Source organism: Acipenser ruthenus, chromosome 8 (genome assembly GCF_902713425.1).
Source record: "Acipenser ruthenus chromosome 8, fAciRut3.2 maternal haplotype, whole genome shotgun sequence".
NCBI classification, from domain to species: Eukaryota; Metazoa; Chordata; class Actinopteri; order Acipenseriformes; family Acipenseridae; genus Acipenser; species Acipenser ruthenus.
Genome location: NC_081196.1, coordinates 47,226,716 through 47,243,855, shown reverse-complemented (window position 1 = coordinate 47,243,855; position 17,140 = coordinate 47,226,716). Strand labels below are relative to the sequence as shown.

Below are 17,140 nucleotides of genomic sequence, written 5' to 3'. Positions count from 1 at the left end.
CACTCGTGATGCATCAGCCTCTGCACAAAAACATACCTTCTACAATAAGATGCCATAATGTGTTGAGGTTGCCCTGAGTTGATGTGACCTGACAAATATAGTCCCCCTCATCGGAGAGCTGCACATCGCTAATCTGAAGCTTCGCTGGATCTGCAGGGTCCGCTTTTATTCTTTCTGTCATGTTGGCTCCATAACTGCAGTTTGATCGGCAGCTCACAAGTAATGTCTTGTTTCCAAAATAATCTTTCCACCAAGTTATTTGATTTATTTTCTGAAGATGTGTAGAGTTACACTGTAGAGTGACCTGTTTGCCCACAGATGTATTAAGACCAATGTAGCTGGTCAATACTGCTGCTCTGCTGCTGTGATCTGAATGAAAGAAAAACAACTTATTTCCAAAATTAAGTTTCAGCAAAACAATGGATTTTAATTTAAAATAATCCACAATCTCATGAATACTCCCAATCCTAAATATCTTGAAAGACAGGGAGCCTTTTGCATATGACATGCTTATTATAATCTAGCCCTCCTCTATACTGTTCATAAATCATGTCTTACAGAGTAGGTGCAATTTTTCCACATCATGTCAACTATACAGTATATTAAATAAATATTCACTGTATTAAAGCAACATTCACCTCAAAGAACAAACAAGGCCCTAAACAGGTACTGACTGACACTAGGGGTGAAATTTTATCAATATTTACTGTTATATTTCCCTGAAATAAATCACATTTTATCCACTGGAAATACAATCTTAACTTTGAAGATCCAGCTATCGAACCCACATGCTGACACCATTTTCCAGTAAGATGATATGAAAAGCGCATTCATGTGACATGCACCGTTGAAAAAGTTTCCAATTTACATGTAATTCATTCATTTTGTAACTAAAAGTAAGGATGTTATTTTATCACATAAAATGAATAGCACTTTACATTAAGTATCTCTTATTACTGTGTATATACATACTAGTTACTTAGTAAATACATGTGTACTTACAAGTAATTACAATGTTATTATGCACAGCTACAATGTACTTAATGTGTAAATCTTTTTGCACAATATAACCCTAACCCTAAGCCTAAGCCTAACTCTAGTCTAAACCTAACCATAACCCCCATAACCCTTACCCTAAATCTAACCCTAACCCTTGTTTCATACAATTGTGCACTTACATAAATAGTGCAAAAAGACTTACACATTAAGTACATTGTAACTATGCATAATAACATTGCAATTATGTATAAGTACACATGTATTCACTAAGTAACTGTACTATGTAAATACACAGTAATTTGACACTTAATGTAAAATGTTATCATAAAATGTAATATGTTACCACATTTCGTTACCTGTCTGAAAAAGGAACTGTTAAAGTTGTAATCAGATTACAGTAATGCATCACTCCCCAACACCAATGCTGAATAATATTAATTTCAAAATAAGCCATTAATAAAATGGAAATTTAGGATATTAAATTAGCTTCCAATTAAGAGTCTCAGCATTTGCCAAAAATGACAGGAATACAGCACTAACTATTTTCATAAGATGCTACCGATAACAGGATCAACAAAATATATATCAAAATACAACCTTAAAACTGCAGGGAGGTGCTGTTGTAAGTGATAGCTTGGAGTAATAATGGTGATGTATAATTTCATATCACTTGTGATGCATCAGCCTTGGCATTACATTTAAATGCATTTTTATCAAATGTAGGAATTTTCACAGACCTTTAAGAACTGAACATATTTGATTGGATTGGAAATTAATGTTAAACTGCTCTTTGAATTTAACTTTAAATATTGGTCATATGTATTTTGTCTTTAAGTAATTGATGAACAAAACAATACTATATAAAAATAAACCTCTCTGAATAGGTTTTGGTGCCACCGTATATGCTGATTTGAAAGATAAAAATAAAACATAAATAATGCTACTTAAGTTAACAAAAACAAATAAAAAACACTGATGCATAAAAATCATTCCAACACTGTAAGAGTATATTTTTTTAAAGAACTGGTTCAATAAGGTAATCAAAGAGTAATGCTTATTAGGATGTGTTAAACCAGTCATAAATGTGTTAAAATGTGTTAAAGAAGGGGTAACTGTAATTGTCTTCAGAATTATAAATGCCACAATCATTTGAAAAGTTAAAATGGGTTCGCTTTTTACCTTTCGCAACTAGTAGAAACGTCCAGTAGATTAGTAATTGCAGAGTTGGTCTGAACCATGTTTCTGAATCCATGTTGCTCGTTGTCAGGTGTGAGTTAACTGTACTTTGTTGTTTTTCAAATTGAGAGGATGGGTTGAGCTGAGTTAGAACTGATGACTGCGTCACTCATTAAAAAAAAAATCAGTAATGCACTTTTTTTCTAGAAAAATAAAATAAAAAATAATTGCCATATACTTAATGGTTTAGGGCAGTTAACAAAAGTGTTACTACATCAGTGTTTTTTATTCATTTTTATTGTATTTGTAATCGTTATATTATATTTTTAATAGTATCCTGATGTAACTGTCACTGACACTGTTATCTGCTCAGATATTGATTCGTATTTTGTAATATACTTGTACTTACTAGAACTGAAGTCATTGTATTTTATCTTGTTCTTAATTGTATTAATACTTGTACTGTGATTCTTGAAATGTATTTTTGTTTATGACTGTAAGTCGCCCTGGATAAGGGTGTCTGCTAAGAAATAAATAATAATAATAATAATAATAATAATAATAATAATAATAATAATAATAATAATAATAATAATAATAATAATAATAATAATAATATACAGTTGTATTTGCATGACCAGTGAGTACCATTCCAGCAAGTGTTTTTTTTTTTTTTTAACCAAAGTCTATATTCTGTTACATTGAGTATAAATATTGATCATTTATATCAACGAAATGCAATGATCAAGCAATGCACACAGCCCATACAGGGGTGTAAATGTGGTGCTAAAGCACTAGATTCTACCGCCAGGGTTCCTCACATAATGCCAGCAACATTCAATTCTGGAATTCTTTTGGAATGTGAAAGAGGCTTTTCTGTGATGAATGACTTTAGATCCTGCGTGACTCACAGAAATCGAACTAATACTTGCCATGGATGAGAAGGCTGAGGCAGAATTACAATACAAAGCAGGTATGCATAATTACGAATATGGGTGTGACTAGATAGGGAGTACATTTTGTTAAAAATATTTACTGTAACACTAAACACTAAAAATCAATTAAAGTGTGGGGGAGATGGGCTTGATTAGGGTGGGGTTTGATCATTTAGAACCAGAGGCTCTCTGGTGATAAACTTTCAAAACAGCGATAAATGCGAGTTTAAAGCAAGACCTACACAAGTATGATATAAGGATACAGTAATTAAGCATTTCATGCATAGGTTATGCAAGGGTTATGCTTGGAAGATGTAAGGCATGCGTGAATCAGACCTGGAATTTGCAAGGTCTGAAGGTGTGCAAAGCATGCATGAATCCTTCCTTGTCCCTGCTTCACCCTGGCATAGTTCTTACTTTAAACTTGCACTTGTTTTTTTTGTTATGCTAATACTTAAGCAATGCACTATTTTGGGTGTTTGTTTACCTTTTAGACCTGTTTCAAACATTATCTTCCTCTTTCTCTTTCAAATTTTTTTTGTATGCATATCATTGTAATACAGGTAACATTTAACCTTGTATGTCAAATGAGAATGAATTTGTATTTTAGATAATTATAACATATGTGATTCAAACTTGAGTTGCCTGTGTTAAAAACATTTTTATTAATAAAAATATTTTAAAAATCCAGTTCTAACTTCCATTTACAGGTCCATTAATATCCCGCTAACCTCACATACAGCAGTCTCTGGCAAAGAGATCACCCCGAGTCGCGAAACAAGCAAAGTGTTCTTCTGAAGTGTTCTCAGACGGAGTCAGCCACCAGACACAATATCAACCAATAAATAAATACATATGTATTACTTGTCATGGCCCACGTGCATCAACATATGAAATGAATTGAATAAGTAAAAGCAAAACAATAGGCAAGTTTGTTAATACACTACGGATAACTCCTTCTGGTCAAACCTGTTTTTATCACGTACTTTGTAAGTGAGTGACTAAATAGTGCATCACAGGAAGAGAATGTACCGTTTTAGCTTCCTAAAAGTCATTCTAAACATAGACGAGATCTAAAGATATGGCCTCTTGGGCCTGGTCCTCTCCACTGCCACCCCTACAGAAAATCACTAAGCAGCGCGTTCATTTACTCACTCAGTTCACTCTTAGGAGCTGGTGAAGGTCTGTTACCATGCCTAGAACACTGACTCCCACAACTGATACAAGAGGAGTTACACTAAGCTATGTAAACACTAAGCTATCACTACTGACTGTCCTGAAATTTACAAGAGGTTACCCTAACCCTAACTTTTCTCTTTGTTAGCATTATTTTAATTCAGATACTGTGTAAAGCATATACTGTGTGTGTGTGTATATATATATATATATATATATATATATATATATATATATATATATATATGTGTGTGTGTGTGTGTGTGTGTTAGTGTGTGTGTGTGTGTGTGAAAAGTGATAATTTATCCTGGTAAACTCTTATAACAGCACCCCCTCCATGTATTATAATGACGTTTCTGTATAATAAACACTGCAAAGCTTATGCGTGGTACAAACATATTATTGGGTGAGGTCTAACAAGCTTTGAAAGATAATGCCGATAGGATGTGGTTTTCTCATCACTATGAAGAGTTTAGACCACTTTAAAGCATCAGGTGTGTTTGTAGGAGAGGTCTGCAGGCAGCATTCTCTAAAATAAGAAGGCTTTTCATCAAGTTTTTAAATGGATAAACTGTGCATCAGTAACTTACAGATCTTAGCACCTTTTGGTATAAATAATATAAATAAAGTCATCTGTAAATCTTACAGGCAGTAATTTATCCTCATTATTTTGATTGGTACAGAAGTAAATTAGCATCCAGTACATTGTTCTCTGTATTTAACCTTGATCAAGTATACATTTTAAGGAACATGCATAGATACAAAACTGAGTGAAAGACTAAAAATGGCCAGTTTACAGTTTCCTAGCAAGAGGGTATAGACAGGAAGTGGTGAAATGAGTCTCACTCTCTAGTATGCAAGCGCACACACTTACACTTGCCTGCACACACACAGCCATTTGCTGTGTGAACAAGATCACACACATGTTGGTGGGTAAACTTCATTTGCTTGTTCGGTGTTCATTGCATAACACATTAGAGGATTCTGCTGGGAAGATATGGCTTTTGATTTGACTCGAAGTCACACTAAAACTGTTTGCTTGATACAGTGAGAGCACAGCTATGCGTTGTTTGAACTTCTTATACTGAAAACCGTTAGACATTTTATCCTACACACTTTATCAGTAGCGTTATCATTTGTCACATATTATTAGTCTGCAAACAGAACTGTAATTTAGAAAGTAAATACCTATAGTATTACATAATAGAGTGGATTAGGTCCACAGTACATCCATTTTAATTTGGAGAGGAAATGGCTCTGAATCAAACAATGCTGCAGCACTCCTAATTAAAGGGTTACTTTCTCTTCTAAATCTAAACTATTTCTGTTGGTCATTTTCATATATGGCTCTTAAGTTTGCAGGGACCAGCCATCACTTGTTTTCTGGTTTCAACTGGAAGAGTCCTTAGTTACCTGCCATGCACAGCAAGATCTCCCTTTCAGGCTATAAAACAAAAGATTCTCATGAAGCCCCAGTTACCACCAATTCTGTTTACACCTACTATATCGTATATAAAGAAACATCGCTTGGTCAGAAAAGGGAATTCATATACTTAATGACATCGTACTGTTTCTACTTAAGACTTAAGATCTGCACTTCATTCTTATGGTGTTCCTGCTATGGCTGGGCAGACATGCTGAAGTTTGTTTTTGCAAGTTTCATGGAACACTAGAAAATGTCAGATTGGCTCGATGGACGAGGTTAAACGGGAAAGAGTGTGATGCAATGCCGATACGGATTCTGCCCCCTGTCGGCACTGAAGCTTTTTTATACTATTTATTGTATACAATTTAGTGTTCTGGAATTACTGTATTAAAAAGGATGGTTCTGTCCTCCTGGTTTGTTTCCTATCCCCCATTGGTTGGATGATATGCCACAATTACCATCTGGAATTGTGTTGCAGCAGTGTTGCAGAAAGCAAGCTGATATATCACACACAAAAATATGATCCTTAAGAGCAGGGCGATCTAGTGGATAAAATAACAGAATTAACAGAACACCGTTTGTATCTCTGTCAAATGCTCTTTATGACTAAGTAATGTACTGTATCACTTAAACACAAATCACCGTTTTAAAACAATACCATATGACCAGCAAAAATATTATTATTACAGTATTATGTAATATTAGCAATATATATATTTTTTTCTTTTCAATCCACTGTCAAAATTTATGTTAGAGCTTAAAAAATGAAAAAAACATGGTAAAGGTATGAGGAGGAAAGGGAGGGACGTAATGAGAGTGCCAGGTAGAGAGGTGTTTTATTCATTTCAAAATATCTGTCTTTTGCTAGCTGTGCTATTAGTTTCTTCTTTCATTTTCATTTGTGGGTTGGTTTTGTGGAGTGAAATATACTGACCTGCACGTGATTTTGAAAAGTGATTCAATCAATTCCATAAATGAGTCAAGGCACAATGATGGGCACCAAGTGTGCACCAATTTTTGCCAATAGGAGAAACAGTTGCTGGAGGCAATGAATGCAACAGAGCTCTCTGATGAATCTGGCCAGAAGATGGAGACAAAGCCAAACACAGGATTCAAAATTTAAAAAAAAAAAAAAAAAACAGGAATCTAGATTAAACTACAATGAACATTGACACAAAAAAGGTGTTTCTGATACAGATTGTTCTAAACGAAATGGGATGGTTACAAAATAAACAGAAACAAAGTTACAAAGTAAGCACACCCGCACAATCTGTAACACAGGTTAAAGTACCTTAACAGTCCACATATTGGGGAAAACCCCAAATGTTTTATTATATATACAGTTGTAGTCAAACATTTACATACCCCAATGGAAATTTATAATTTCTAGAAATTTCTCGAAAACAAATAATTGTATGAAAAATCTTTTGTAGAAAAAGTTTTACTTTTGTGGATGAGGGGAAAAAAGTTACAAGAAATAGATGTTACAATTATTTATTTCAGCATTTTTTTTGCAAAACTCAAAAAATGCCAGTTCAAAAGTATTCATACCGTGACAAGTCAATGTCAGTGAGCTTTTGGCATGATTCTTAGACCATTCTTCAATGCAAAATTGTTCCAGTTCATTCAAATTCTGAGGACTCTTGTGCACAGCCTTCAACTCATACCAAAGATTCTCAATCAAATTTAGATCGGGACTTTGACTAGGCCATTCCAGAATCTTGATTTTATTCTTCTTTAACCACTCTGAAGTGGATTTTGATGTGTGCTTTGGATCGTTGTCGTGTTGGAACATCCAGTTGCACTTTAAACCAAATTTTGTAGCGGAGGGTTTTAGATGATTGGCCAATATCTTTTGGTATGCTATGTAATCCATTTTACCATGTATTGGAGCTAAAGTTCCTGTCATTAGAGGAAAAACAGCCCCATAGAAGTATATTACCAGCTCCATGCTTGAGAGTAGGTATGGTGTTCTCTTCTTTGTACATCTGACCAGACTTTCTCCAAACATAATGACTATCAGCGTGACCAAATAGCTTGATTATACTATGTCAAAACCTTTGACCAGAACTCATATCCATCATTCAATGCCATTTTGCAAACTTTAAGCAATTTTCCTTGTGACATTTTCTTAAGAGTGGCTTTTTCCTTGGCCTGCGACCATTGAGACCTTCACCATGCAATACTTGGCCAGTGGTTGAAATGGAAACCCCAGTCCCACTTGCAACCAATTCTCTTTGAATATCTTTGGCAGTCAAATCTCGGATTGTTATTAACATTCCTTCTACTTGTTCTTGGTGAAAGAACCTTCTTTCTTCCAGACCGAGGGAGCGTTGTGGCAGTACCATGAGTCTTGTACTTCTTGATAATAAACAATAGTTGAAATTGGGATACTCAAATGCTTGGAAATCTTCTTGTATCCTTCTCCAGCTTTATGACAATACATCATTTTCTGCCAAAGGTCTTCAGATAGCTCTTTACTTTTCACCATATTGACTTATTGGTAATGACAGCAATCATCCTAAGCCTAACCCTTTTATACTCTCTAAGAATGTTCACCTACAATCCAGCATTTTCTAGAATTAGGTTCTGCATTATCATATTGAAATTTCTAGCACCTTGTAGACAATACTATCATAGTATCAAAGGGTATGAATACTTTGAATTAACATTTTTGGAGTTTTGCAAAAAAAATGCTGAAATAAATAATTCTAGACATCTATTTCTTGTAACTGTTTTCCCTCATGCACAAAAGCCATTTTTTATACTGATAACTGTTTTAAGATATATAAAACTGGGTGATTGATAATGATAGTTCAAGTAAAATAAATTTAAAAAACCCTCCAAATTAAAACAAAAACAAGGCAATGGATTAGATGTCACTTATCAATTAGTTTTGACATGTCTGGTACAGATTCCCCACAGCAGTGTGTGTTTTATTACTTAATTCCACTCTACTGTATCTACTTAACAATGTGTGTTATTACAGTGTAATTGTCATGGGTGGGGTGACCAGAGGTAACCACAAGTAAATAAATAATTTGAAAAGTACTAACTACGCCACCTTGAGTTTGAAAAGGGCAAGGACCTTTATGATCAATTAGTAATAACCTTCCCGGAATAGGTTTTTTTTTTTTTTTTATCCCCGGGGGTCCAACACACACACTAAGGGAAACCCAGGTAGGTTAAAACAAATGTTATTGTTTCTCAACAGGGTAAAAAATGCTCTTTAAAAACCACACACAAACAAATAGAAACAGATAAAAATGAGGGAGAACCTAAAATAATACAAACTGAGGTAATCCCCTCCTGTTGGTAAAAGTCTCTAAAAATATATATATAAAAAAAATAACATTCGTGCTCAGCTGCCACACAGAGTCCAGTAAAAGTATTGGAAGTCCGATTAAAGTTGGTTCCCAAACCGCTCAGCTGCCCACTCGTCCTGATGTCCACTGCCCCATGTATCGAACTGCCAATGGACCCCACTGCAACGATATGCTGACCCACGGAAGAAGATGAAGATGGAGATCCCGGGAAACCTGAGAGGGGGAAGGGGGGGACAAAGAAGGAGACTGTCAGAAACGTGTACAACGGTAAGTAAAGCTTTCTCATACACTCCTGTGTTCCAGCTGGTTACTTCCCCTTTGCTTATCTCTGACTCTCGCATATCTCCCTCTCTCTCTCCAGTTCTGGAACTCGACTGTTGCACCCTGGACTGGACCACTGGACTTCGACCCCCAACGGTGGACAGGTATCACCCTGGAATGGACCCCTGGACCTCGATCCCTGACGTGGAACCGGTAAATATCACCCTGGTGGGCTTCAGGCATACCCTGACAGAACACAGAGCCAATTCAGGGTGGATAAATATAAGTTATGGATATACAGTTTGTAATATATCAAAGTCTCCAAAAAATAAGCAAATAATAATGAACGTCACTTCCCTTCTCTCTCTTCAGCGGTCACAGGACTCCTGTCACCGTCGGCTCAAACCTGGACAGCCCCCTACAGCTAGAATCCTTCTTTCAGGGTAGCCAAGACTCTCTTCCTTTTTTCCTTCTCTTCTGTCTGTTTAACAATTCCAGCAACCAGTTTTCCTTCAGCAGCCACAACCAGGCTGCTTCCCTACACCGCTTCCTTCCTCCTTCCTGTCCTTCCTCTTTTATATCCCCCTGGATACTCTCATTCGCTTCACTGTGTGTGGGGCGGGACTTCCTACTACTGTAGGGAAAGTGCTCATGCAGATGGCAAAATAGTGTGCATACAAAAATAAACAGTGATTTTAACGTGCAGATTCCAAAGTGCAACAACAAAAGAAAATACAAAAGAAAAACAAATCAGGTAAGGGTACATCATAAACGGAAAACACAATAATAAATCATTTCAGTGCACAAAATAATAATAATTGATAAAACGTCACATATGTCACATGTGACATAATTACATTAATTAAAAACAGGGTTTTAAACAAGTTTAAAAAAAAAAAAAAAAAAAAAACATAAGTCATTACACAACCAGACATAAGAAACATAAGACCCTACCCACAAAGCAGAACACACGGTAGGCAGTTAAAAAAGAAATACCTCGGAACAAAAAGCACACCACTACAAAGGTATAGAATTCAACTGTTGTTGAGGAGGAGCCCTCAAAGAGCAGGGGGCAGTTCATAGTCATACTGTTCTAGGCAGGGCCATGGCCCCCTCACTTGACAAAAGAAACATGTGCACAGCTGGGGAAAAAGACGCTTGTGTAGCACACGACGTTTAGTTGCGGTTCTACTCTGCATCCTACATTTAAAAAAAAGTGCTGTTCATGGTCAGCCATGTGGTCAGACACCTCAGAAGATCATTGATACATACTGTGGGAACATTGTATTTGCTTTAATACAATTGTCATTGTATACAATTGCATGCATCAAAAAGGTGGCATTGTCAAAGCCTGTATACTGCAGTTTACTTACAGGTTGTGCCTGTGTCTGTAACAACCAGAAGAAAAGTGCACTCTCAAAATATAACTCACGTTTAATCCTCTCACCCCCGGATATTATTAGGATCTGAAAAACACATGTTTCAAACATAGGATTGGATTCTGTTAGAAAATAAGAAGTAGGCCAAAAAGAACTTGGTATAAATCCTTGATGCTTTGTAGGCTTTTGTGTTTAAAAATTGCTGGCTCAGGACTTTAGAAATCGTTTCAATAAACTAAAGATTTTCTAAAACCAACTGGTAATTCATGGCATTTTTATTTGAGGTAGATATGGAAAGAAACGATTGTATCTTTAAAGTGTCAAAGCAGAAGTAAAAATGTAATTTCTACAACCTCTGCATTTCCAATACAGAAAATATCTGAATACCGTTACCAATACAGAAAATATCTGAATACTGTTACCAATACAGAAAATATCTGAATACTGTTACCAATACAGAAAATATCTGAATTGCATGTTTCTGTTGCTGGCCTTTTTTAATCCTTGGGTGTCCAGTAGTTAGAGAGTCAGAGAACCCTGTAGCTGCCCTTGGGCACTCCAGTGTGTGGGATCATGGAAGCTGACTTCGGAATTTGGGAAAATGCACTGGGTTCTGTTTGTGTTTAGTTCAGCCAGGAGGGGGTTATTTACCTGTGGTATTAAAACCCTGATCTGCCCCAGGTGTCTTTCCTACATAAAGTGTGCACTGGGAAATGTACCTGACATCAATATAGGGAGACATTTCTTTCTTATCCACATACCTGAATAATGCACAATCAACACAAACTGAATCCATGTCATTGCCATTCATTTCATTCACAATGACGTTTTGAAAGCGTAATGATTGCACATTATTTAAGTATGAGTGGATAAGGTTTTATTGGATGTGCTAGAATGTAGGACCAGCTGTCTAGCCGGATGTAGAGGGCTTGTGAAATAGTGGGAAAGCCTGCAACCTTCTTTCCACCACAATCACGTTAACCGGAGGCTGGAGACCATCGGAGACTCGCACATTGGCGTTATAAGTAAATAAATAAAATGTTTATTCGTAGCACAGGATTGCGGCAAAGTGGTGAGTGAATACAGGTGAGTGCAGTGCAGGTACAAATCACACTGACAATTACGAACAGGTACAAGGGTGTTTATTTATAAATTACTACAATGTCCAGAGCCTTATGGCAAACACCTGTAAATAATAATGATGGAAGTGATTACAGCGGCATGTATCACTTCAGTTTGTAAAATCCCATGGGTTTGATCCGCAACCAAAAAGTCCAGTTTTATCACCCACACAAAACACAAAGACACAGACACAGTTCCTACGGTGCGGGATTTAAGTGCTTGTGGTGAAAAGACAGTTCTCAGTGGAAAGTGAAGTGCTGGTGTCCGGGTTTAATGCTGGCCTGTGGCTGCTGCTCCGGAATGTGTTAGTAATCTTGAAAACAAACTAAACAAAAAAACAACGTTTACAAGACAGACTAACAGAACACTCACGATTTCTTGAAATGCAGGGACTCCTTTTAGGTTGTTTCCTAACCATTTACAAAAGGAACAGATCACTTACGCTATGACCCCTATTTATATCCTCGTTCATGACCCCTAGGTTAAGAAGCGCATCCGCTCCTCCAGTCCTCGGATGCCACGCTGTTTAACGTCTGGGTCATTGAGTTTGGATACCGTACCTCCACCCCTTTCCTAAATGGCCGACTTCCACCTACCCTACGGAATAAATTGTCGTGTCATTTAGTTAAGGGTACTCTGTTCCTTTTACACAGTGCCCTTACAGGTCGAGAGGGAGATCTAACACCAAGTTCTGAGGACAGCTTTACAGAATACCAATAGTTGCAGACAAATGCTTCAGGCACAGAGGTACAAACTATACAGTATGTTCTCTTTCCTCTCCCCTAGCACTACTATTGCCACCTTTATTTTCTGACACGCTGGTTTCCTGAACATGTAAGCTCTCTAAATGATTTTATTAGTTACGGTGTTTGAACTGCATAAGTCACCGCTCCTGACGAGCAGACAAACTGACCACCTCTCTCCCCTCTAATCCATTGCGCTTATATATGCGGTACAACCCTGTCCACTATACACAGATCATTTACTGGTTATATTTTACTTGTTTTATATAAATACCCCATTTATTTACTATTGTATATTCTGTACAAAAATACATTTTCCATAACAATAATTAAAGCAATAGCAAAAATACATATTTAAAAAACATTTAACCCATCTTCCAGGTAAACTTTTGTTAATTGTAAACAGTGACGGTTTTCCGTCACAGGGCTACAATTTGGCACTGTCACAAGGACCCCAGAGAGGGAGAGTAGCGTTGTGTTAAAGTCCAGGGCTTGTAACCCAACCCCACCTCTGCCACTGCCTGACTCACTATGTGACCCTGAGCAAGTCACTTAACTTCCTTGTGTTCCATCCTGCAGATGAGATGTTAAATCAATGTCCTATTGTAAATGGCTTTGCATATAATGCAGTTCACAGCCTACCTCTGTAAACCGCTTTGTGATGGTGCTATATAAAAATAAAGATATTATTATTATTATTATTATTATTATTATTATTATTATTATTATTATTATTATTATTATTATTATATAGATGTTGCCTCAAATAAACAATTTGGATGAAATTACAGAAAATTATATAAATGTAGATAAAAAACTATATGTGATTATTTATTTTGTTTCTTGTGTCTCAAAGTGCAGTTTACAGTGAGATTAAACGTACAAAGGTGCTAAAATGACAATGTTATATGCATCTTCACACCTAGTGAAATGAGAGTGCGATGTTTATCATGTTTACTGGGAGGATTCTAACAGTTCCAAACCACTTTATTACCATATGTGGCAGCTTGACTTGGTCAGTGGTTAATGAAGTGAGAGAGAGCTTTACATCATTAGAAATCACAGAGAGCAAACAAATTAAAGAAAGGTATTTGTACAATATTACAGTATTAATGATGCCTAAAAAAAAGTTTATTTGCTGAGTAGTGTCCATCATTGTCATTGTATCTCCTCATAGACAGAGTTCAGCCTTTCAAAATAACTACTGCTGTTGTTTCTTGCAGTTCTATCTGCATTTTCAGGCACTTCCTGTAAAAAAAAACACAGAGATGGTGAGGATTTGAAAAACCACACATATATTTCCCCATCAGTATGTTAGTATAAAAGCCATTGTGTCATAATAATTGTAATAATAAGTTAACTATTTGATACAACATCACTAATAAATTCAGCCATGGGTCACTTATATCTGTGTCAGTATTATATCTTATACTTGGAAATAATAGACCAACAGAAAACAGTGAAGATCCACATACCAGCTCACATGCCTGCATGGTTATACATTACTTCAAACTGAAAACAGTGACAATGTATAATGTAGTAGAGTACGATACAGAGACTGAAGAAAAGAAGGAATAAAGTAAAATATGGGAGAATCTGGTCCAGTATGTACTGCAGAACCAATGGCAGTATAACAAGGCTAGTTTATATACCTGATTTCCAGGGTTATTTCTCTGGTTACCTTCTCTGTGTTGTAATCTGCAGAATAAAAAAATGTACTTATTATTTATTATCACCAAATCACATAGAAAATGTCCACACTGGATACATACCATGGAGGATTAAGATCACAGCCTTAAAGAAAGAACTGCAACAAATTGCAGAACATAGTTTTTGTATCGAGTCAGCCAGGAAACCTGGTAAATGTGCAACGTTTCTGAGGCTTTGATTGGATCAAATATGCCCCACCTGGATAAATCACAGATGGATACAGAGCATTTTACAGCACCAGGGGATCCCCCTGGATTGCATCAACCTCTATGGGGGAATCTCTGGATAACCACAGCAGGGAATCCCTGGATAACCACAGCAGGGAATCCCTGGATAACCACAGCAGGGAATCCCTGGATAACCACAGCAGGGAAAGCCTGGATGATCACAGCAGGGAATCCCTGGGTGATCACAGCAGGGAATCTCTCGAAAACCACAGCAGGGAATCCCTGGATAACCACAGCAGGGAATTCCTGGATAACCACAGCAGGGAATGCCTGGATGATCACAGCAGGGAATCCCTGGATGATCACAGCAGGAAATCCCTGGGTGATCACAGCAGGGAATCTCTGGAAAACCACAGCAGGGAATCCCTGGATAACCACAGCAGGGAATCTCTGGATAACCACAGCAGGGAATCCCTTGATGATCACAGCAAGGAATCCCTGGATGATCACAGCAGGGAATCCCTGGATGATCACAGCAGGGAATCCCTGGATGATCACAGCAGGGAATCCCTGGATAACCACAGCAGGGAATCCCTGGATAACCACAGCAGGGAATCCCTGGATAACCACAGCAGGAAATCCCTGGATAACCACAGCAGGTGGTTGATGTAATACAGGGTGATTTCCCAGTGCTGTAGAATGTTCTAAAACAATGGTGCTCAAAGTTGGTCCTTCTAGTACATCTCTGTTCCAACCATGTTCTCAGTTGTTAAAGTTAACCAATTTAGCCTCATTCCAGGCACATTAAAGGAGTTAATGATTAAATTATACTTAAACCTGGACCTCCAGGACCGTGATCACTGCTGTGGCAATGCAGGTGTCACTATATATATATATATATATATATATATATATATATATATATATATATATTTTTTTTTATTATTATTATTATTTGTTTATTTAGTAGACACCTTTACCCAAGGCGACTTACAGAGACTAGGGTGTGTGAACTATGCATCAGCTGCAGAGTCACTTACAACTACGTCTCACCTGAAAGATGGAGCACAAGGAGGTTAAGTGACTTCTCAGGGTCACACAATGAGTCAGTGGCTGAGGTGGGATTTGAACCGGGGACCTCCTGATTACAAGCCCTTTTCTTTAACCACTGGTCGACACAGCCTCCTATATAATTTCACTTAGCTTCTGCGATTAACGCATAAATGTTTTTAGAGATTAATAATTTTAACACACATTAATCACATTGCTGTATATTGAGCTGTTCAGCACACCGTACTTCAATCCCTGCCGCAGCAACATTGTATTGAGTGTCTGAGTGCAGTTATTGTTTAAATAGAAAGTTAGTCACTGAACCGCTTAATGGAGCAAAGCACTAAAAATGAATGGGATTTTTTTTTTTTTTGACGGCTCACTGTACAGAAAGACGCTTACTTCGATACTGTCAAAGTGAGTTCCAGTATCACACACGAGTACATCTAGTCTGCTGCATGCTGAACATGCCTTCATGTCTCAAAATACACTAGCAGCTCTTCTGCTACAGACCAGGGGAGTAGCTAGGATTAGATTTTCACTGAGGCAAAAATAAAATAAAATAAAATAAAAAGTTGAACAAACCTCTTGCAGATCCTGTTCATGTTACAAAGGTAAAAGTTATGAAGCCTGGAGACTTTTTGCAAGCTGCAAAGCAATATTAAGTCCCTTGGATGATGATGTTAATGTTAAAATTTGATGACCCATATTGTTTCAAAGATTAAAACTAATTGTCTCCCAGCAAAACCACAGCAACCTAAAATGACCATATTCACACTGTCAGATATATGTGATTTTAAAAGGACAAGAATAAAACATCAATATTAATAAGTAGATGGGTTCATACCTTTATTGACTTGCATTTGGTTCACTGCTACTTAAGTTGCCTTACACTGCTGGGACTGGTAAGACTGGTGCTGATACTGCTGGGACTGGTGCTGACACTGGGACTGGTGCTGACACTGCTGGGACTGGTGCTGACACTGTGACCGGTGCTGACACTGCTGGGACTGGTGCTGACACTGCTGGCACTGGTGCTGACACTGGGACTGGTGCTGACACTGCTGGGACTGGTGCTGACACTGCTGGGACTGGTTCTGACACTGGGGCTGGTGCTGACACTGCTGGGACTGGTGCTGACACTGGGACTGGTGCTGACACTGCTGGGACTGGTGCTGACACTGCTGGGAATGGTGCTGACACTGCTGGGAATGGTGCTGACACTGCTGGGACTGGTGCTGTTCGTGTACAATATTTGTATGACTCTGTAGTACTTTGACAAGGTATTCACCAATAATAATAATAATAATAATAATAATAATAATAATAATAATAATAATAATAATAATAATAATAATAATGCGATGTTCCCACCTCTGAACGCTAGATCTCCTTTGAACGTTAACAGTTTCTCAATCAATTCTAATATTCTTTTGTCAATATAAATCGACGATAGGAAGTACAGTACTTCAGGCGGGTGAAACCGGTAGCAGAGGTCCCGGTGCTGCCTAGTCGCACAGGTCGGGTCACTATAGATGCAAATACACCGCCACTATGCTATAATAAAACGCTATGCTATGGCAGGTAAGGTGATAGTGATACTTGGACGAGCTGACTGTCCAGTTAAAGTGACGAGAAAAAAAAAAAAAAACATACAGCCAGCTATCCCC

At 37.4% G+C, this 17,140-nt stretch overlaps 1 protein-coding gene across 1 annotated transcript; it reads right to left on the bottom strand.

The window, feature by feature from the left end:
* Window positions 1-11,803: 11,803 nt before the first annotated feature.
* LOC117407375 (deleted in azoospermia protein 2-like) lies at window positions 11,804-15,916 on the bottom strand. The gene is made up of 3 exons (XM_059029664.1): window positions 15,909-15,916; window positions 14,196-15,165; window positions 11,804-13,791 (listed from the first exon to the last, which is right to left on the bottom strand). The coding sequence occupies exons 1-2, from the start codon at window positions 15,914-15,916 to the stop codon at window positions 14,514-14,516; spliced, it is 660 nt and encodes a 219-aa protein (XP_058885647.1). The 3' UTR covers window positions 11,804-13,791; window positions 14,196-14,513.
* Between the last annotated feature and the right edge of the window lie 1,224 nt (window positions 15,917-17,140).